This window comes from Eubalaena glacialis, chromosome 15 (assembly GCF_028564815.1).
Source record: "Eubalaena glacialis isolate mEubGla1 chromosome 15, mEubGla1.1.hap2.+ XY, whole genome shotgun sequence".
Lineage (NCBI taxonomy): Eukaryota > Metazoa > Chordata > Mammalia > Artiodactyla > Balaenidae > Eubalaena > Eubalaena glacialis.
In genome coordinates this window covers 92,866,767-92,889,211 of record NC_083730.1, presented here as the reverse complement: position 1 = coordinate 92,889,211, position 22,445 = coordinate 92,866,767, and the positions used below count along the sequence as shown (strand labels likewise).

General features: G+C 47.2%; 1 protein-coding gene across 5 annotated transcripts in view; it reads right to left on the bottom strand.

Moving 5' to 3' along the window:
• The window catches only part of SFSWAP (splicing factor SWAP), a 97,204-nt gene extending 78,768 nt beyond the window's left edge, over window positions 1–18,436 (bottom strand). For 4 of the 5 annotated variants that reach the window (XM_061169184.1, XM_061169180.1, XM_061169181.1 and 1 more), the window contains exons 1-7: window positions 18,088–18,436; window positions 15,370–15,539; window positions 14,657–14,788; window positions 9,401–9,486; window positions 3,396–3,621; window positions 2,337–2,449; window positions 1,253–1,388 (exon numbers count right to left, since the gene is read on the bottom strand). In XM_061169184.1, coding sequence (XP_061025167.1) covers window positions 1,253–1,388; window positions 2,337–2,449; window positions 3,396–3,621; window positions 9,401–9,486; window positions 14,657–14,788; window positions 15,370–15,539; window positions 18,088–18,305 — 1,081 coding nt within the window. In that variant the 5' untranslated portion in view covers window positions 18,306–18,436. Of the gene's footprint in view, window positions 1–1,252; window positions 1,389–2,336; window positions 2,450–3,395; window positions 3,622–9,400; window positions 9,487–14,656; window positions 14,789–15,369; window positions 15,540–18,087 lie in introns of those variants that run through there. The other variant, XM_061169183.1, reaches the window with a different exon arrangement.
• Window positions 18,437–22,445: the final 4,009 nt, after the last annotated feature.

Below are 22,445 nucleotides of genomic sequence, written 5' to 3'. Positions count from 1 at the left end.
GAAAAGAGAAAGCAAGGAAAAAGGAAGCCAGAGACATCCCACTCAGTGAGCTCATACCCTGGACTGAGGTAAAGATGGGGGCAGAAGCTCCCGGTCACGCCCAACTCGCGATTCACGGGCTTCACCCGGGCGGACGGACGGGCTGTCTGTACTGAGATCCCCACCGGGAGGCATGAGGAGTGATTTACAAAGCGCTGCAGGGATTACCGCCCACTCTGATGCCCATCGCACCCCCAGCCCGGAACCAACCGGCAGGTAAGATGAGACCGCACCAGATCTGCTCTTTGATTTGAACGTTTAAAGAAACTGGATTTAACTTGATTTATGCATTAAAGAAATTATCTGAGTTCTCTAAGAGATTTTTTTAAAGACACATGCATTAAGTTCACTCAAGTAACTGATTTTTGAAGTCTAAAAATGTTAATTTAGCGCATCAAAATTACACATTGCATGCCAGTGCCAGACGGGAATTGCAAAAGGACACAGTTATCATTTCTAACAAAAGCTTCTTCCTGAAGTAACAAGCAGCTTACATTTTAAAAGGGAATTAACCTCAGGCTGACCCTCCAATCTCTGAGAGTGACAAGCTTTATAAATTCATTGCATCAGATGTCCCTGTGAAGTAGGCTGAACAGATGAATTCCCGTGGCTTTGCTAAAGGTTCTTCTCATTCAGTAATTAACCTCTGAATAAAATAATTTTAAAAAGACCTGATAATGAGACCAAGGTTAAATACTTTCAAATGATTTCTTGAATAGAACTTCAAGATTTACCTTCTATTAATAATCTTTAAGTAATTAAACAGAGAAAAGAGTGGCAATCAGCAAGAACAAGGAGGCACTGTAGCCAATCCCGAGGCGCACAGAAGACCCTGTGTCTTTTAGGAAAGCAACCACGGCGTACAATACATGTCCGCCAATGTCCACTTTCCCCGTTCTTCTTAACAGAACTCTGATTTCATTCAGGGCAGCGATGTATCCAACTGAAAGCCCATTTCCCAGCCTGTGCTGCAGGATGGGAAGACCATGTGAAACTGCTTTCTGCTCTTGCCCTTCCTCTTCATCCTTTCTGGAATGCAGGGCTGATGCTGGTGATAGGGCAGCCATCTTGCCAACGTGAAGTGACAGGCAAAAGGATGAAGCCACATGCTAAGGATGCTCAACATGAACGCTCCTCATGGCACCTCTACCGGACCTGCATACCTGCCCCTGCACCTGACACCCTGCCCGGAGGCGCACAGTGAGGTACTCACAGTCAGTGGTGTACTCCACCTGGGAGGGCTGCACGGCCGTGCCATCTGCCGTGGGTGCAGTGGGGGCAGGACTGTCGGCCTGGGCTTTACGGACCAGTGCCGCAAGGGGGTGATCTGGGTCCACCACCTTCAAAGGCTGCAGAGAGAGAGGGTGCAAGGTCACACCACATCCTGCATTTTGAGTCACGCAGAACCCTTCTGTGGCAAGAAGGCTTTAGGACGGTGTCTACGCTTCAGAAAAACCTCAGCACACGCATGCACGCAGCACACACGCGTGCACCACACCCACACATGTGGGCGGGCACACAAGGGGAGGCCCTAACCGTGGCCGACAAGAGCTCTAGCTGGTTGTGAGTTCCAGAGGAACTGAATAAACAAATCACCTCAATCTTCCTAATGACATGAAGGAAAAGAAGGAGGGATGACCAAGACTAGATTGCTGCCGAGAAAAGTGTGAGCCTCCAAATTCACTCAAAACCTCAAACTCTGTCCATCCTTAAAGCAATTTCTGATTTTTAATCACCAACAGCTTTTAAAGTCCAATCAACCAGCCACACTACGTGACTGCTGAAATGATACGCTTAGGTCTGATGGACCCGTTTTTTCACATCACAAATGGCACAATGAGTGGTGTGGATTAACTCCTTATAATAAGAATGAAAAGAAAATTTTTCTTTAATTTATGTTTCCTGCTAACACATTATGTTATCCGTGACGGTAACAGATTATTTCAAGTGGCACATACCCTGGACACCTATGAAATCTAATCCTGTTTTAATAAAACCTGCATGAAAAAGTAATTTTCCAAGTCTTAACCAACATTTTACTTATTCTAAATATCCCAAATAGTGAAACTATAATAAAATGAAAATAAATTGCTTGTGATTTTATAAAATGGGATATATAAGAAATAAAGGGAGCAAATCCTTTGCCACCAAGCCAAACAAAAAGGCGAGATATACGTCAATGCTAATAAAATAAAAAGCAGCTATTATACAAAGAAATGCCTGCTTAACAATTTTCCAGAGTTAAATGAGCAGTTTTGTTATGGCATAAAGCTACAGCTCAGTAACGAGACGAGAACCTTCATGAGCTCCTCCAGGCGGCTGCACTTCTTGGAAGCGAAGAGGGACGGGTGCAGGTAACTCCCGCCCTCTTCGTCATCGTCATCTTCATTGTCAGAGCTCACCCCCGACTCTGAAAGCAAAACACATGTCAAGACGTCAAGGTACAAATAAATTACGTAAGACCTCAGACGCACACAAAGGCAGAACTATATGCAGCCATTTCTTGGTTATCTGTCCAAAAACCACCTTTGGAAAATATTCCCTGTCTTGCTGCCACCCAAGTCATTCAGCAGAATGACATCTGCTTGTGATTTTATCAAGTGGGATTATAAGAAATAAAGGCAGCGAGAAAGGAGCACGACCTCGGCCCCGCTGGCACCTTCCCTCTGGCATTTACTAGTCCGGAGCCACTGAATATTTAAATTTTTTGGAAAAAAGGCAAAAATCTTACTGATTTATGAAGGTAAAATAACAGCAACAGATTTTTTACAAAACTACAGCAAACAAACAAACATGGAGAAGATGAGGTCTGCAGTAAGATGTATACAACTGATTTTGAAAATCGTGTTTCAGCTGAAAGAAAAATTCAATGGCAGACATATGTACTGTTGTCTCGGAATGTTATTCAAAATACTTAATTGGTCTTTGCAGTAAGAACTCCAAATTTAGATACTTATAAAGACAACAGCTTAAGGTAGAGTAAAAAAAAGAGAGTAAGATTAGCCACTTCATTCTGCGGACTTGTGTAACTTAGCCTCAGGCGCTAACACGGGGTGCACGCTAGAACGATCCACGGAGCACGAGGCTGGCTGTTCTGTCTGTGACGTGCTCAACAGCCAGAGTGGGGGGCACGGTCCCAACCTAGATGGTTATGCTCTGATGACATCAACATGTAATTCCGTGTCACCCATCTATGAAAACATTAATTAAGAATCTAATATATGTTCAGACTTACTGCACAGCAGGTTTAATCCTCGTGCCTTAGTGGCAGGATTTCACAAACGTCCAGGAAGTCCTACAGCGCAGATCTCAACCCCTCCCCCAGCCCAACACAGGACAGAAACAGTTTCACATACTCTTTTTCTCTTCACTTTTGTTTTCTGCCAGGACCGTATACCGTCCTTCTTTCATAGCTTTCTGGATGAATTTGTAGTAGGGGTTGAGGTAGTGATCAAAGCGTAGAAAGTCGAATTGAGAGTTTCGGGCCTGTTTGGCCTTCAGCATTATTTCAAACTGTGCACCCTGTTTGCACACGAAGTTGGCTGTGCGCTCAATAATGGCATGCATTTTGGCTGTTGGTGGCTACGAGAGAACACACGCATTCATGTTATCAGTCTGTCCTCTTTTCCACTGAGCGTGTGACTTAAAACATAGGAATAACCCTGGTTTTACTAGTGACTAGAGACATTTCAATGGAAAGAGCCCAGTTTGAACAGACTGTGGCACTGGCCCCATTACACGACACTCAGTCAGTTTCTGAATTTTGCAGTATTTTGTGGGGAGAAAACTCACCTGCTGAGGCAGGCCATTCTAGCTTTGTACTGAACCCACAGGAGGCAAGCTTTTCCACACCAATCAATGTGTTTCTGTATATTGGGGGCCCTTAACCAGGGTTCCGTGATAGGGTTCAGGGGGCTGTGAATCAATCCTCTGGGGAGTTGTATGCAAATTTTGCACATACACATGCAATTTTCTAGGGAGAGGGGTGCATGTTTCAGTAAGTTTCTCAAGGATCTAAGAATCATTTCTCCTCCCTTTTTCTTAGCAGGGACTAGTGTTTAGAGCTTGGAAAACACTCCTTTTGTACACCCAAGGAAAGCCGCAGGCTCACGCCCAGCCTTTCCTTCTGCACCTGAGCTCTCCTCACCCCGTTCCTCCTTCCTACTCCCTGTAAGACTGCCCCGTGGCGCCCGTTCATCAACGCTCCCACTTAAAAGTACAGAGCTCCAGGGACTTCCTTGGTGGCGCAGTGGTTAAGAATCCACCTGCCAATGCAGGGGACACAGGTTTGATCCCTGGTCCGGGGAAGATCCCACATGCCGCGGAGCAACTGAGCCCGTGCGCCACAACTACTGAGCCTGCGCGCTAGAGCCCGCAAACCACAACTACTGAGCACGCGTGTCACAACTACTGAAGTCCGCAGGCCTAGAGCTCGTGCTCCGCAACAAGAGAAGCCACTGCAATGAGAAGCGTGCATATCGCAATGAAGAGTAGCCCCGGCTCGCCACAACTAGGGAAAGCCCGCGTGCAGGAATGAAGACCCAACGCAGCCAAAAAAAAAAAAAAAAAAAAAGTACAGAGCTCCAAACTGAGGCCCAGCTACCTGTGGTCTGGCCAGAGCAGAGACGGTTTCACCCACATTTACTGGGCGAGTCATCTGGTCGCCTTGGAGCGCGTTCGCTACCTGGAGCCAGACCCCACCTCTCTCCTGCACGTGCTGCTAAGTTACCCCCGCCCCAGCATGAGCTGAGCTATGCCTACCCACACATGGAGCCCCTCGGACCAGAAGCTGGAAGCCACACGTCCGAAATACTTTTAATATTAATGAAGAGATTAACACTAGAAAATTACATGCAAATAAAGTGGGAAATTATTCTAATAATGGGCGGTTAAGAATTCAAGATGCTTACTGTAATTTCAGGGCTGAATCCTTCACAAAATACAAACGCCTTAATTCTCAAATGTAATTCCTGAACTAATGATGTCCTTCACACTTAAACTGGATAAATGTCTACGATTAAAGTTATTTACTGATCCCAAAATACACTAGAGTCCATGTTAAAGGCCCACTGTTGCACCGAAGTGCGGATCCTGACGCACATTTTCAGTAGCTTTGGCTCAACTGGAAGATTAATTTTTGCATTAGTGTATTCCGTATATATGACAATTATTAATAATCACTTCAGAATGATGATCCTTAAAGGAAAATACAACCCCTCCCACCCCCCAAGTAGAGATGTTCTCTATTGACCAAACCAAACTGTTGGTCTAAAATTTCTTAAAAGCAGGCCCTCTTATGATATCATATTATGGCTACAGCAGTTACAAAGCAATGTATGGGTAATTTTACAAAGCGACAACGATTATAGAAAAACAAAGCACCTTATAAGCATCCTTCAAGATCTGCTACTGAAGCAAGTGGATATAAGATAAACACTTGGTTTGGAGAAAGTCATTCCCTGCTCTCCTTATCATGCAGGTTTTAGAAAAATCTTCTTCTATTTAAGAATATGATTATTCCTACCATAAGATGAGATTTTAAGGATGTAGCCAACATATAAATATGTATGTGTTACAAAGACTGACTGGTCCAGGGGAAAATGCTTTTCTAATTTATGGAAGCCTTTAAAGAAAGCAACGGAGCCCAAGAAGGGGGACTAACACCTCCCAGCATCTCCAAAATTAACGTGGCTCTAGAAACTCCAGAGTAGGCATCGGGAAATGGGACAACAGTATGTGAGGTCAGAAAACCTGCACCGACTTTCCAAAGAGCTTTGGAAAATGTTGGCGCTCCGATCCCTGGAGCAGGGTGGGGCTGGGGGCCAGGCTGGGCGGCAGGTGGGGTGAATAAGCGAGGAGCCCCAGGCGCAGCTGGGCTGGCCCTCTCTCCTCCTCTGTGATCAGAGCCCCAAATAATATCAGACTGAGGCATGAACTCAACTGTCAAAACAAAACTATGGAAGTAACAGCAGGAAGTATAGGAAAATATTTAAAAATTGTCAGGGGTGGAAAGGTCTTCTAAGACAAGATTCAAAATCCTGAAGCCAGAAACGAATATGGTGACATATATGGTGACATATATGACTTCACAAATACCTTTAAATTCTGCATGGAAAGAGGAACAAACAGGTAAAAGACAAAGTGCCAGGAGAACAAAAGTGCACGAAACTTACTGGACCAGGGCTTAGCACTCATCATACGTGAAAAGTCCTCACAAACCCCCAAGAAAAGGCAGGACTCCACAGGAACACAGGGGTAAATCATGCTTCTTTTTTCTCCCCACTCCCATCCCATGGCAACGCAGCACCTGAACTTATGGTGAGACTAACGCTCTCATCAGAACGACGTTCAGTAAAGCGTAACCGCAGTGGCTCCGAGCTCTGAGTGGCTCTGGGCTGGAAGGGCAGGCCTGACCCTTACAGGATGACCTGGGGCGGCTGCTCTCGACGGCTCTGCCCCGTGTCCCCCCGTGTCCCCGTCAGAGGTACTGGTGTTGTGAGGATGGAAGATCCGAGCAAACAGAGTGCCTGGCACACAGCACATGCTCAATGAATACTCATTATCTGGTGTTGTTATTAACCTACTGGTGTCACCGCGCAGGACCAGGACGAGAATTGTACATTGTATCCTTCCCCCCTTTTCCTTCTGTCCATAAAATATGCTAAACAAGCACATTTCCCTTGTAAACACACTCAGACGGGTGTGCCAAGCAGCAGCACTTCTGGTCCCCTTGGCTGATCCGAGGGGACCGTGAGGTGGCACAGAACAGGCGGGGGGCTCACGAGACCTCGCGCACCTCTGGACAGGGTTTGTGGAAACCTCGTTTGGGCTCAGAACTCAGATCTGCGGCGTCTCGGGTGGGTGAGAGACTGAGCTGAGACATGCCCTCCACCTTCCCCGCAGTGCAGGACAACACAACACAGCCAGAAACGGACCTGGGCACGTGTAGAACTCAGGAGGTGACAAAGACAGGTCTTCAAGTCCCTGGGAAAGGGACAGGTAACTGAAAACACAATGTCGGGACAAGTGATGCTGGGCTACATATTCCGGGAGAAAATAGGTCCTTACTTCCCAAGAAACATACAAATGGACAGAGTCACTACGAAAAGCTAAAATAAAGCTGTGAGGTCACCTGAGGAGCTGGAGTCTAGAGGCCCAGTGGGACCAGGCGGCCAGCCTCAAGCAGGCGCCAGCATGAGTCTTCCAGGGCGCTGTGACCTCTCACTGCTCCTGACCCTTCGCACGAAACCCCAGAGACCCTGCAGCCATGAGGTTCTAATCCAAAAGCCTAGTTTAAAACCTGAGAACCCCTCAAGCACCCGCTCTCCTTACCACCCCCGCCTCCGCCGCTGCCAGAGCAGCCCCTGCCCACCGAGGCAGCAAGTGTCACCTAAACACGAGCCGGCAGTTTCATGCTTGGTCACCAAGATGGAACGTACGACGCAGACACCTGTCTCCTAGACAGTCTCCCCACTAACGTGGACACGACAGTGTGTGATGTATACAATGAATCACTGCCCCGATTCACAGCAATTCTGAAGAATGACATACTGATGCCACCATACAGGAAAAGCTAGCTGTCCACAGGCGACCTGGTAAGCACTTACACATGGTTTCTACACAATCGCAGAGATTTCCTACTCAGGGGACCATTTTATAAGAACATCGGGAGAGAGCAGACCACTATACGCCAGGCTTGCTGTGCTCTCCACGGGGAGCAGACGCTTTCGGTCCCGGCAGGCCACTAAACAGCCTAGTGATGCTGACTCTGGGAACATACAACCATTAAATACTTCAGTAGGAATTAAGGCAACAAAATCTACTACACCTCTATGTTTATGTTTGCATAAAAGCTTAAAAATGATCTTTCGTACCAAAACTTAATAAAAATCTATATAGTCAACCTTAAATAAAAGCTTTTAGCATTACATGTGGGTAAGAGAGCGACTGTTTTTAATGTGTCTCTCACGTAGAATAGCGTATTCCAGAAAAAAAAAATACAATACATAAAAATATATCAATACAAGTCTCAGGATATCAAATCCTCAGATAACATTTTCAGTTTTAACTGTAGCAAACTGATCAACGGTAGAAACGGGAATCAAACATAAAGAGTAATTCTACTTGGCAAAATCCAAAGAAATTTTTACCCACATTTGCAAGAAAAGAGAAAGAGAAGGAGAGGATTTATAAAGGAGTAAGTGGAGGAAGGAATGGGTGGAGGCAGGAATTAAATTCTGCTATCTCCCGTCGTCACATAAAACCGAAGGGCGAGAACCAGCAGATTCGCGCTGCGCTCGACAAGGGAAGTCGCACGTGCTAGCGCGGGGAACGCAGGAGACGCCTTCTATGAGGAGACTTCAGCATCCACTGTTTATTCAGTGATGTTGCAGCAGGACACAATGAAGGAGCTGGAATGCCCACGTCCACGGTGCTTGCAATCCAGTTAGGAAGATGCCAAAGAAAAACCTTTACTCTGAGCACGAATATCCCTTTTCCCAGTATGTACACGCAACACAAATATTTTAAACATCCCTAATGAACATGTAAGAATCCCACAAAGCACAGCGACTCATGATGGCACAACAGCTAAGACCATGAGTTAGAGGTCCTGCCTGGCACGTGCGACCCAACTTCTTCACTTTTCTTCATCTGTGAAAGGGGAACAGGAAGCTACCTTACCGGGTTACTAGCATTAAATAATACTTAGAAAACCCTCAATGGGGCCTGTTACAATGTAACCTTGACTGGACGTAGCTGAAATAGCAAAGTGAGATCAATGGGAACTAGAGACCCCGCTGCAGAGCACTTAGGCCAAGAGGATGCCACCCAGGTGTCCCTCCCGAGGGCAGGGGCCGCCTGGAGATGCCACAGGGCCCTAGTCATAACGGAGAGGAGAACCGGGTGGAAGGGTGCCAAGAGAATGTTACGGTAAAGGTCCCTACCTTGAGCGCCCACAAAACCACGCTAGCAAAAGACAGGACACGGCAACTGCACTGAAGGCCACGCTGCCTCGGGCAGGAGGGTTTTGCACCTAAACACGGCTAGCAGTCCCCTCGCCAGTAATTCTGACTGGGTTTCCCGCTGGTAAAGTCTGGGGATTCAACCATACGGTCTCTGAGAGCGGGCCAGCTCCTCAGGCCCAATGCTCTGGTCTGGTGATTCTGCTGTAATTTCTCCCCTTTTCTTCAGGGGGAGAGAGGTGGTGTGTGATTTTTTTCTCCATTAACTCACAAATGATTTTAAAGCATTACGCACCCAAACTAGAAAGCAGCTGTGATTACGGTGGGGCGCTCACACTAGTACCTCCCGGTAAGTAGTAACAAATGTTAACAGCATTGTGAACGAGAAAGACACCTACCAGCTCCACATCAGACGGCACGTTCAGTCCTAAAGGGGCAATGAAAGGCTCCTCGTTTTCCTCCAAATTTTCAGCCTCGTGTTTTTCTGTATAAAAAGAAGACGTAGAACTTCAGAACCGTGACCTGCAGAGGAGGCACGTCCGCCAGCTGTAAGCCACTACGGGGCTGGGGGCGCGGGCACGACGGGCCCTCCCCGGTTCTGTCGCACACCACCCCTCCCGGGAACACTTCCGCGCTCTGCTCCTTCCACCACGTGTGGGCAGAATCACTTTACCACACCCCCGAGGGGCTGGGGGTACAGACGCAGCGGCAGCGTGGACTCCCCGGCCGTGGGGAGGGTGCAGCGAGACAAGGCATGGGAGCGTTTCCTACACAAGGCTCCGCGCTCGGCTCTCCTCCTTCCCAGCCCCTCTGATCTGCTAGGACCGCCCTTCAAACTGTCGCTGTGGGTCCCCCAGAGCGTCAGGCACAGGACACGGTGCTCAATTCCAAGACAACCGCTTTCACCACTGAACCGTAAAACCCCTGCACGTAACTGCCAAGACGTCTCCCCCCAAGCAAACCACCTCTCTTTTCACAAATAATCAGATGTATTTCCAATTCTTCTTCTTCTTTTTTTTAAAAGACGTATTAATTATTTATTTATTTATTTATTTTGGGGGGCTGCATTGGGTCTTAGTTGCGGCACGCAGGATCTTTGTTGAGGCATGCGGGATCTTTCTTTGCGGCGAGCGGGCTTCTCTCTAGTTGCAGCGTGCGGGTTTTCTCTTCTTTAGTTGTGGCGTGCAGGCTCCAGGGCGTGTGGGCTCTGTAGCTGTGGCGCACGGGGTCCAGAGTGCGTGGGCTCTGTAGTTTGCAGCATGTGGGCTCTCTCGTTGTGGCACACAGGCTCAGTAGTTGTGGCATGGGGGCTTAGTTGCCCTGCGGCATGTGGGATCTTAGTTCCCCGACCAGGGATTGAACCCGCGTCCTGCATTGTAAGGCAATTCTTTACCACTGGACCACCAGGGAAGTCCCTCCATTTCTTCTTTAATGGTTCATTTAATAAACATTTGTCTACTGTATATTAGACAAGGCACTACACATTATAGCCTTCTGAATTCTAAGGTACCTATATACAATTCAATCACTCAGATGATCAATTTAAAAGAATACAGTGAAATGTACAAAAAATAGTAGAAACTTTGTAAAAGCTAACAGTTTTAAGGATTTCAACATCTACTTAAGTTTTTCTTTCAAAAAAGATGACATGAAATAAACATTAAATCTTCATCAAAACAAACGTTTCCATCATACACAATAGAGTCTCTTGAAGAGATGAACAATTTCAAAAGTCTCCTATCAAACCTAATTCTCTGTGAAGCCAAGAGGGAATTTTAAACAGGCTTCACAGTACACAAAGACCTGGGGACTGTAGTCTGATGAGATACAGATTGATTATAAGTTCCTATTAAGTGAGTATTTAATACTGTCCCACAAGCTCACGTAGCCTTACTCTCACCCAAGGACTAAAGACTTATTGTGGCCTGAAAGTTCCCTATAATCAACAATACACCCGTTCAGCTCCAGTAACCAAATGACACACCGAACTGGTAGATATTAGAAAACACTGGTTTGCGACATGCCAAGTAACAGCTTAGAATCCCCAATTTCCTTTGGCAATGAAGCCAAAGGTGTCTGTATAAAAGTACAACTTTTACCGTATCTCCCTAAAATGACAAAGTGATGGAAACTAAGGAAATAGCCTTTCCTTAGTGCTAAGTTGTTCTCAAAAATAAAGCCACTGGGGGCTTCCCTGGTGGCGCAGTGGTTGAGAATCTGCCTGCTAATGCAGGGGACACGGGTTCGAGCCCTGGTCTGGGAAGATCCCACATGCCGCGGAGCAACTAGGCCCGTGAGCCACAACTACTGAGCCTGCGTGTCTGGAGCCTGTGCTCTGCAACAAGAGAGGCCGCGATAGTGAGAGGCCCGCGCACCGCGATGAAGAGTGGCCCCCGCTTGCCGCAACTAGAGAAAGCCCTCGCACAGAAACGAAGACCCAACACAGCCATAAATAAATAAATAAATAAATAAATAAATAAAAAATTAAAATGTTAAAAAAAAAAATAAAGCCACTGGAATCAAAAGAGCTGTTTGGAACAGGTGGGTTACACAGCGTTGCTCTATTCTTATACATACCTCTCTTTACGGAAAAATGGCTTTAGCAGCACAAAATAAAAACCAACCACTGCAATACTAACTCAGATTCAGATAAATTTAAATAACTTTTTCTTGTTTAAAAAAATGGATATGTAATAATGATGAAAAACTGAAAATCTAAAGGATGGAACTGGGATGAAAACAGTAAGCTGCAAAAAGGGAAGACAGAAGTTAAATTACACAGAAATAAAGGTGCCATCAAATGCTTCTGTTTAATATCACAAGGTTTTAAAGTGCTAAAGACGCCCAGACAATGCAGTCATCCCTCAGTATCTGCAGGGGAAGCCAAAATCTGTGGATGCTTAAGTCCCACAGTTGGCCCTCTCTGTACCTGCGGTTCCACATCTGTGGATTCAACCAACAGTGCAGTACTGTTTTATTGAAAAAAAAAAAATCTGAGAATGAGTAGACCTGCACAGTTCACACCTGTGCTGTTCAAGGGTCAACTGCATAGTAATTCTGGAAATCAAGGAATATTTAGACATGTTGGTGACTCAGGAAAACAAACAAAAATTTAAATTTTCAAATTTTAAGATAACGCAGCAGTAAAGTAAAATTTGGTTGTTAGTGGTATTGGGTACCAAATACCCAATATTTTGAATTCCATTTAAAAAGTGTGTGTATGTATAGGTACACATACACGTATGTATGTGTTTGTGTGCATGTGTACATGTTATTTATAGATGTGGCATTTTATTTATATTAGTGTAAATTAAACATGAAGAGTCAAGCTGTAAGGTTTACATGTGCCCATTAATGGAATGGGCCCATTCCATTAAAAAGTTAATCAGCATACAAAGCAAAGTTCTGAGGATGTGATTACAGAAAGAAACAACATTTTAAATACAGAGAACTTTACGTTAAAGAGAAAACATACTAAAACTTGGAAGAGAAACCAAGTCACATGGAAGTTCTTAAAATTCAATAATCATAACAAAGCTCAACATCAGTTAGCCCAATAATTACACCAAGACAAGTGCCCATCACCTAGAACAGGGGCGGGCAACCTCTTTCTGTAAAATGCCAGACAGTAAATATTTCTGGCTCTTCGGGCCACGTGGTCTCTGTCTCATCTACTCAACTCTGCCATTGAGGTGCAAAAGCCGCACAGACAAAACATGAACAAATGAGCACAGCTGTTCCAATAAAACCTCACAGAAACGTGCCAGCTGGGCCTCGGTCATAGTTTGCTGATCCCTAATCTGAAATGTTAAGGAATGATTATTATACATGTTTCCAAAGGTAGTCGATGGACCTTGCAAAAGACATCTGGGCTCTATAAATCTCAATTCTTCACTTGTGAAACGGTGGCAGTATGCATTCCTTCCTTCTGATCAAACACTAAATATTTAAAGCAGACATAACGTACATGGTTCAGACACAACAATAAAACAGGAACTATTCAGAATCCCAAAGTGGATGAATTATTTTGGATAAAGGAATGAGTGTATACTTCTTAAACCTGCAAGAACATGTCTACTGCACCCTAACTTCTGAGGTATGGTCAGATCCAAAAGTCAACGGAAAAAGGTGTTTAATACCTTCACCACGCTTTAACTCACTATGGTTAAAATTACACCTGGAAAAGCTCGTTAGAAGCTCGCAGAACAGAGCTGTGTCCGTCAAGCAACGAGCAGAAGGGAAGGAAGGGCAACAAGGCAAGTGTCTGTCCTGCTCTCCCAGGGCCACGCCCCTGGTAAGGGGTCGGGAGAAGCCCAGTGCAGCCACCCCGTGCAGGGCAGACAGCAGTTTAAAATTAAACTGCTACAATTACTTCATACTTGTCAGGAGGTTTGTTACTTAAGGAGAAAACAGTCGAGTCCCACATCACAGGTTCAGTTAGCTCTAAAGTTAAATCCCTCTATGATGAGATTCCTGTTCATTATTCTGAACATTTGGATAGGTTTCTGAAGTTCTCCTTCTCTTTAAACAGAATACCATGAATAGAGTGATCCATCCTTCATGTATCCACCCTTAATGATTATCATTATTGGTAATTCATGACTGATCAGAATGCAGGGCTGTAATAAAGGTGCTCTCAGGTCTTACCAAAGTGACTACGGACATTTGTTCCTGAACTGCATGGGTCTGGATTTTTTAGTAACACTATTTTTTTTTTTTAAGACACCAATTGTACTTGAACATTTGTTACTTTTTTTTTTTTTTAATTAATTAATTAATTTATTTTTGGCTGTGTTGCATCTTCGTTTCTGTGCGAGGGCTTTCTCTAGTTGTGGCATGTGGGGGCCACTCTTCATCGCGGTGCGCGGGCCTCTCACTATCGCGGCCTCTCTTGTTGCGGAGCACAGGCTCCAGACACGCAGGCTCAGTAGTTGTGGCTCACGGGCCTAGTTGCTCCGCGGCATGTGGGATCTTCCCAGACCAGGGCTCGAACCCGTGTCCCCTGCATTAGCAGGCAGATTCTCAACCACTGTGCCACCAGGGAAGCCCCCTATTTTTTTTTTTTTTTAAATAAATATTCCGAGTTAATCCAGAAAGGCATAAATTTAAGATCTTTAATTCTATGTAAACATTATTTTAAAACACCATGGTAAGTCTATGTCCTAGGGCCTACTGAGCCTAACCAGGACATACTGTGCTGTTTTCTGTTTGGTAATAACTGACTCCACAGGTGTCCTTCTGCTGGACATCTGCCATTATTTCAGTCGTGGAGGGGATATGAAGAAGCAGGTTAGCAGGAGGGTGGTTAATGCCTGTCCTTTCAATGCCCCAAGAACAAGTCACTGTGGATTTCAACACATATATTGTCTATCAAGAAACAAAGAATCCAGGGTGAGTAACTTCCTATTCCCTGAATCCAAAAGAAATAAAGGAAAGGCACCCAGATCCTAGACAGATAACTAAAGTCTGAATTCACTCTCCATCTCCATTAACAATTCATTTTCTGGTCTTTAGCTTTGTTTTACCCTAATACCAATAATGTTCTCTTTCTGTCCCAGTGATGCTGTAATCACTTAGTGCCCGTATCGTGTATGGGAGGCTCTACTGCTACACGTAGTACCTGCCCAACGTCATCACCCTGGGCAGCCCCCCACCTCTCTGTTTAGAAGGCTCCTCTTCCTCTGTTGGTTCGGACGGGTCATAGTAATCACTGCCGTAAGTGAATCCCACTGCATTATAGCTCCCATCCTCCGCTAGCGCTTCACTCAACCGCTTGTATTCTTCCTCTTGAATAAAAATAAGAATGATGTTAACAAAAATAGAAATTTACTGAGAAAAATTTTATATATTTCTAAAGTTGTAGCTATCAGTAAAGCATACAGCACACTTTTTCCAACCTCTTTTCGAGGCAAAAACGTTTCTAAAAATTCACACTTCATATCTATCAATATGTACTTTTGCCAGTACATGTTTACCACAGACAGCAGAATACATGTCTTTTGTGGAAAATTTCTTCCTGCTGAGAAATTTGGGGATTAAGAACTGTATTAAAGATTGTTAAGGCAAAGACAAGAACATCAATTTTAATTTATACGATACTGTTAAAGAAGAACAGTTAAAGAGTTTGGTTTTTGTTTTTTCAAATCCCAGTCTGCCCTCAAAAGCTGGGAAAATTCTTTGTGGCTCTACATATAAACTATCCTGAGGTCCTCTCAGAACGCAAAGACTCCTGTTTTTCCAATCCACTGGGTACTGTCAAGATAATATCAGAAAGAGTGAGTATAAAAAAATGAATGGGAGTAAACTTTTAAATACTTAAAAAATTTTAAAGAGTTTGTTGCTTAAATAAGTTTTTCTTGAGCAGTACCTTGCCTTGCCTCTTCCTCAAGCAAGTCCGTATGCAAGGCTAAATACCTCTCTTCATCACACAGGGCCTCTATTCGTGCCTCCTCTTCAGAGAGCTGGTAATCTCTGTTCCATGTGGAATACTCAGCATCGCACTCAGAAAGGTCATGCAGGTGACCACGCCCATCATATCTGTAATATGAACATGCTGGTCAACGGAAAGAAATTAACGTCTGGGTTGGTTTGCGTGGGATGTTTTATACATATACTTACCGATTAAGATAAAGAAATAAAAATAGGAAAACAAACATACAAACTCTTCTCAGAACTATATTTAATTTGGCTAGTCATAGCTCACCTACTTTTAAGCTCAAGTTATCTTAACAAAGTCTAAACTCCTTTCTACAATATGACAAAACTTATAATTAAAGGTAAACAATCCTTTAATAGCTTAAAATGGTATCCACTTCAGTGGCAGTTCTTACCGTGTATGGTTTGGTTAACCATTCAATGCCATGTGCAAAAAAAAATAAAAAATAAAAAAAAATTTTTTTCTGAGAAGTCAAGTATCATCGCTTACATTCACACACACCGAGTACATAAATACCTATCCGCAAGGACCAAACGGTCGCAATTTCCTCGCTGCCTTCCGCTAGTCCCGAACGCTCAGCAGAGATCTTCACCAAAGAAACTTGCGTCCATTGGAGGTAAAATCTTGGCTAGGCTCGCCCCCTAGCCACTTGGCTGAGGAAATAAGTGCTGGGTTATGTGATAGAGAGACACACATACATAGGAACAGTGACATATACGTGCAGTTTAAGGAGGTTCACTAGAAACAGAGCAAAACTATTAGAAGATGCAGTATAATTATTTTCTTCCAGACTTTATGCCCCCAAGATATAACATACATGAAGACACATCCATGTGTACTTGCATGGACCAATAGATACTTTAGCCAAATTAAGAATAAGAAGAGCACTTTCTGCCATGCTTTTAACACAGAAGATTCCATGAAGATGCTGTCAATGTGCACCTCTCAGATAATGAGTGAATTAGTAAATTTCACTTAAAACACTCAGATTTAGGGTTGCAAAAACAAATGGAGAGAGACAAACAAAAGTCTGCTTAATTTTTTAATGCTGACTTTTGTAATGAGGACCAGAAAATACTACAGGTAAAAAAAGACATTTACAAGAAAAAAAGGCCAAAAATTTCAGGGTAGCCAAGTTATTGCATTTTATTAAATTTCAAAATTATGTTTACTATGCTGTAAACCTCCTTAACTTACAAATGTAGATCATTATTTTAAAATATTACACAGGTACCTGTGTAGTGTTTGCTCCCCACTGGTTTTGGAAGACCTAACTCACATCATATACAGAATGATATGGAAAACTGTATAAAAAGCTCAGATTTCCTCGCTGATCAAACTTTAATAATAAATACCGCAAGTAACACTTTGGAAAAGGAAGCTGCCTGACAGCTCAGGCAGCATGATTCAATAGGAGCCATGGTTTAAAGGCACAGCATGCTCGAGCAGAGCATGGGGGCCCTCAGGGCCAGACCTGAGCTGGCCACCCTCCGTCCATGAGTCCTTCTGGTCTAGATCTAACGCCAAATGGAAACGTCGGGAATGGAAAAAGCCGTCTGGTCATTAATGTGTCCATTCTGGCCAGCTCAGGGGCTATCCCTACAGTCATGTTCCAGGGCTCTGCAGAATCCAGTTTTAATTGTCTCAAACGATGGGCTTCCTTCACTCGGAGACTATTCCACAGTCTAACGGTTGGTCACAGTTACTTTTCAGTCCAGGCCCCAGAAGCAGAGTTGCCAAATTGGCAAAAACCAAACCGACTAACAAAAATCCCAAGGAGGAGAAGGAAAGAGGGACTGAAAACATGGGAGGGGAAGAGAGCAAACAACCTACATCATGTAAGGTCATCCTTTTCAAATCAAACATCTTTAGAAATCCAATCCCGGGACCCCGCTGCCCAAAGTGACTAAACACCCTCCAGGGTGACTACCTAAAGCACCTTTGATTTGAAAAGAACACATCTGTATCCCAGCTCCACCCTTCAGTTTTAAGAGACAGTGAAACCAGCCCTAAGAACGCTACCTCTAAGAGCAAGGCCAGTGTCTGCACGAAGTCAACTGGCCTCCAACTGATTGGCAACTTCACCCTCGGCCTGAATCTGTCAAACTCATGGGATTAACACAGGATGGGGGAGGAGTCGGGGGGAGTCAAATGTCAAGCCGGCAAAATACGCGCGCTCCACAGAGAGCGCTGGGAGTACGACAGGTTCAAAGCCAACTCATGGGACCCAAGAGGTATATAATTGCGGCATCAAGCTTGCGGCGTTTCGGGCTGCCCTCCCACCCACACCGAGCTATGGGAGCGCGGAGGGCCCCAGAGCGCCGATCAGGAGAGGCCCAGGGCCCGGGCAACTTCCACTGCCCGGAGTGGCAACTGCAACCCAGCGACAAGAGCGAGAGGTCGCGAGGGGCTGCGGGGGCAGAGACGATCCCCCCGGCGACACGCAGCTCCAGCCAGGGCCTTAGGGCCGGTTTCACCGTCCCCCTCCCCCCGAAAACCAGGGGGATGTGGAGACAGGGGAGTGGGTGCCCTCCCGGATCCCTGATGGCTCCAGAAAACCCCTTTCCAGTCCTGGCCATCAAGTCAACATCAGACGAAATCAAGCGGGCGAGGGAAGGGGAGGAGCGGCGGGTGGGGGGAGGAACCGACCTGTCGATGAGGATCTTGTGGTCCCCCATCCAGGGGATGAGGTGCTGTCCCTGCTCCTGGGCCAAGGCCCGCTCGTCGTCTCGGAACAGCTTGCAGGCATAGCCGAAGACCAGCAGCTCCACTCGGTTCCCCCCGCCGCCGGCACCGCCCGGCCCGGCCTCCTCCTTCGCGCCGCTTTTCCTCTCGGTTTTGGCGCGGCCTCCGGTCGCGCCGTACATGACAGCGTCCCCGGCGTCCAGGCTGGTTCTCTTCTGCGCCGCGACGATGTCCCCGATGTCTCCGCCTGGCCTACCCCCTCAGTCAAACGCGCCGCATCCCGGCCCCAACCTCTACACCGCCGCCATAGCGGGCAACAAAATGGAGGAAGCGCGACTTCCGGCGAGGGGCGGCCCTACTTCCGGCGAGCAGGTTCTGCAGATTCGCTACCCCCGGGGCAGTTTGAGCCGCTAGAAAAGATTTGGCTTTAGCCTTTCGCATTCGGAGGCGCCGCCACGTTAGGGGCTGCAGTTATCAGAGGAGAGCGTGTGTTTCGTGTTGATTTTTCTCCGGCGGCCGTCCAGGGCAGTGGCGAAAGCGCAGCTTTGGATCGCGCGCTGCCCGCACCCTGGCCCTGCCCGGCTCTGGGCGGAAGGAGGGCGGGTGCTTCGCGGGCCGAGTGCGCGCCTCGGTGGGGGCGGATGTTCTTTTCTTGGGCGAGGTTTCCTGTTGGCTGTCGCCCGGGCCGGGGGGCCGTGGGGTCGGGTGCTCTGGAGCCGGGGGGCCGTGGGGTCGGGCGCTCTGGAGCCGGGGGGCCGTGGGGTCGTGGGGTCGGGCGCTCTGGAGCCGGGGGGCCGTGGGGTCGGGCGCTCTGGAGCCGGGGGGCCGTGGGGTCGTGGGGTCGGGCGCTCTGGAGCCGGGGGGCCGTGGGGTCGGGCGCTCTGGAGCCGGGGGGCCGTGGGGTCGTGGGGTCGGGCGCTCTGGAGCCGGGGGGCCGTGGGGTCGGGCGCTCTGGAGCCGGGGGGCCGTGGGGTCGTGGGGTCGGGCGCTCTGGAGCCGGGGGGCCGTGGGGTCGGGCGCTCTGGAGCCGGGGGGCCGTGGGGTCGTGGGGTCGGGCGCTCTGGAGCCGGGGGGCCGTGGGGTCGGGTGCTCTGGAGCCGGGGGGCCGTGGGGTCGGGCGCTCTGGAGCCGGGGGGCCGTGGGGTCGTGGGGTCGGGTGCTCTGGAGCCGGGGGGCCGTGGGGTCGGGCGCTCTGGAGCCGGGGGGCCGTGGGGTCGTGGGGTCGGGCGCTCTGGAGCCGGGGGGCCGTGGGGTCGGGCGCTCTGGAGCCGGGGGGCCGTGGGGTCGGGTGTTCTGGGGCCGGGACTCTGAGGCCCGGGGGGTGGCTGACAAGGCTGTGCCCTGGGATGGGTCGCATGGCCTTCTGGTGCCCTGGTTTGTTTTCGGTCCTGGGGGTCACGACTCTCGTCTCGCGTACCACGGAAGGTTTCCTTAGCGGCTGTCAAAGAGCTTAGTAAACCGGGAAGCCCCTCGCGGTGACGGACTTGGGGGTCCTGGGACCCATGTGGGAGAAAAGTGGTTGGGGGCGGTGGTGGCGACCCCTTTTGCAGAGACCTGTCACTTGGATGCGGGGTGACTTTGTTTTGTTTTGTTTCTTATTCTGTTTATTTAGTTTATTGGTACAACCCCTTTTAAAAACCGTCGCTATCTAGTGAAGGTCAACATACTTACCAGTACCCAGCAGTTGCACTTGTCTTACCTGATACCCCAAGACATGCAGGAGACCTGGACTCAAGTGTTTATAGCAACTTTTTGTTTCTTTTTACAACATCTTTATTGGAGTATAATTGCTTTACAATGGTGTGTTAGTTTCTGCTGTATAACAAAGTGAATCAGCTATACGTATACATATATCCCCATATCCCCTCCCTCTTGCGTCTCCCACCCTCCGTCCCTATCCCACCCCCCGTCCCTATCCCACCCCCCGTCCCTATCCCACCCTCCCTCCCTATCCCACCCTCCCTCCCTATCCCACCCCTCCAGGTGGTCACAGAGCACCGAGCTAATCTCCCTGTGCTACGCGGCCGCTTCCCACTAGTATAGCATCATTATTGAATGACCCCAAACTGGAAACAGCCCAAGTGTCCATCAACAACAGAATGCTTAAATAAATTGTAGTATAGTTATATACACAATGGAATATAATGAAACTGAATGAGCTGCAGTTACAAGCAAGAGCCTGGATGAATCAGAAACAATTTTGAGCAAAGGAAGCAAGACAGAAAAGTACAAATAGTACTTTTGTGATTCCAATCCTAAAATTCAAACAGGCAAAACTAAGCTATAGTGTTTAGGTGGTAAAAGATTATAGCAAAGGGGACTTCCCTGGTGGCGCAGTGGTTAAGAATCCGCCTGCCTAGTGCAGGGGACACGGGTTCGAGCCCTGGTCAGGGAAGATCCCACATGCCGCGGAGCAACTAAGTCCGTGCATCACAACCACTGAGCCTGCGCTCTAGAGCCCGCGAGCCACAACTACTGAGCCTGCGAACCACAACTACTGAAGCCCGCATGCCTAGAGCCCGTGCTCTGCAACAAGAGAAGCCACCGCAATGAGAAGCCCGCGCACTGCAACGAAGGGTAGCCCTCGCTTGCTGCAACTAGAGAAAGCCCACATGCAGCAATGAAGACCCAACACAGCCAAAAAATAAAATTTAAAAATAAATAAATAAATAAAATTGAAGTTGCTTTTAAAAAGAAAAAAAGAGGGCTTCCCTGGTGGCGCAGTGGTTGAGAGTCTGCCTGCTGATGCAGGGGACACGGGTTCGAGCCCTGGTCTGGGAAGATCCCACATGCCACAGAGCAACTGGGCCCGTGAGCCACAATTGCCGAGCCTGCGCGTCTGGAGCCTGTTCTCCGCAACGGGAGGGGCCGCGACAGTGTGGGGCCTGCGCACCGCGATGAAGAGCGGCCCCCGCTTGCCGCAACTAGAGAAAGCCCTCGTACAGAAACGAAGACCCAACACAGACAAAAATAAATAAATAAAATAAAATAAAATTAAAAATAAAAGCATCATGTAATGGCAATTCTATAAATCTGGGTTTTAAAAAAAGAAAAAAGATTAAAGCAAAGTAAAGCAATGTTAAAAGAGATGATTATGAGAGGGAGGTGGGGGAAGCAGAGGGTTATGATCAGGAAAGGCTGATGGGATGCTGCAAACATTTGTTGAGCTGGGTGATAGTTACAAGGGTGTTCACAACTCTGTCGAGTGCATTTTTTTAATATAATTTTATTTATTTATTATTTATTTTTGGCTGCATTGGGTCTTTGTTGCTGTGTGCGGGCTTTCTCTAGTTACGGCAACCAGGGGCTACTCTTCGTTGCAGTGCGTGGGCTTCTCATTGCGGTGGCTTCTCTTGTTGCGGAGCACGGGCTCTAGGCATGCGGGCTTCAGTAGTTGTGGCCAGCTCCTTCCATTGCTGTGGACGTTAGCTCAGTCCAGCCAAACTGGAGCTCTTTGATCTCCAGTTACTTCATCCGTCCAATGAGGCTAAGAACCTAGCCAGGTCCCCGCCATGAATGCTAACTGGCCACGTGAATGGTAACTAGTCACAGCCTAGTTGGGTGAGGCCATAGAGGAAATGCCTCTCCTAAGATCACCCCACACTGGCAGGCAGAGGCTGTGAAGGGGTGATACGTTTTTGGAAGTAAATAGTCATAGAAAATGGGTCTATATGGTCTAGATTTCTAGGTCCATCTTCGTGCAGTTTTGTCCTTTTCAACCAAATGGGATTTCGTTTTTATACATTTGCAAGAGTTTCTGTAAATAATGCAGTAAATCGGGAATATAAGTCCTATGTCAGGCCATGGGTCCCAGCTTGCGTTCAGGTTTATGAAAAAGCATATCAGTCAGCCCATCTCACGTGAGCACTTACCATGTGTCAGGCACTTGAGCGCACCTCACAGGACGGTGAACTCCTGGCTGATAGGAAACATGTATTTGTATCCCCAGTTGGACAAAAATTAAGGACAATGCCTTGTCTATCGTTTGGAAATTTCATTCAGTGGCCAATAACATCGCGGCCCCTAGGTGAGATGCATTGTCTCCTTGAATAAAGATTCTTTGCTAACAAAGAAGGGAAGAATGGGTATTGGGTGGGCAAATTAGCAATATCTGTTACATTTTACATTATCCCTACTCATAAAAGGCAGGGGGAAGACACGTAAACACATAAATACTGTAAAGGGGCATACAATTTCTATGAATCTGAACATGCTCAGGGGCTTCCCTGGTGGCGCAGTGGTTAAGAACCCTCCTGCCAATGCAGGGGACACGGGTTCAAGCCCTGGCCTGGGAAGATCCCACATGCTGTGGAGCAATTAAG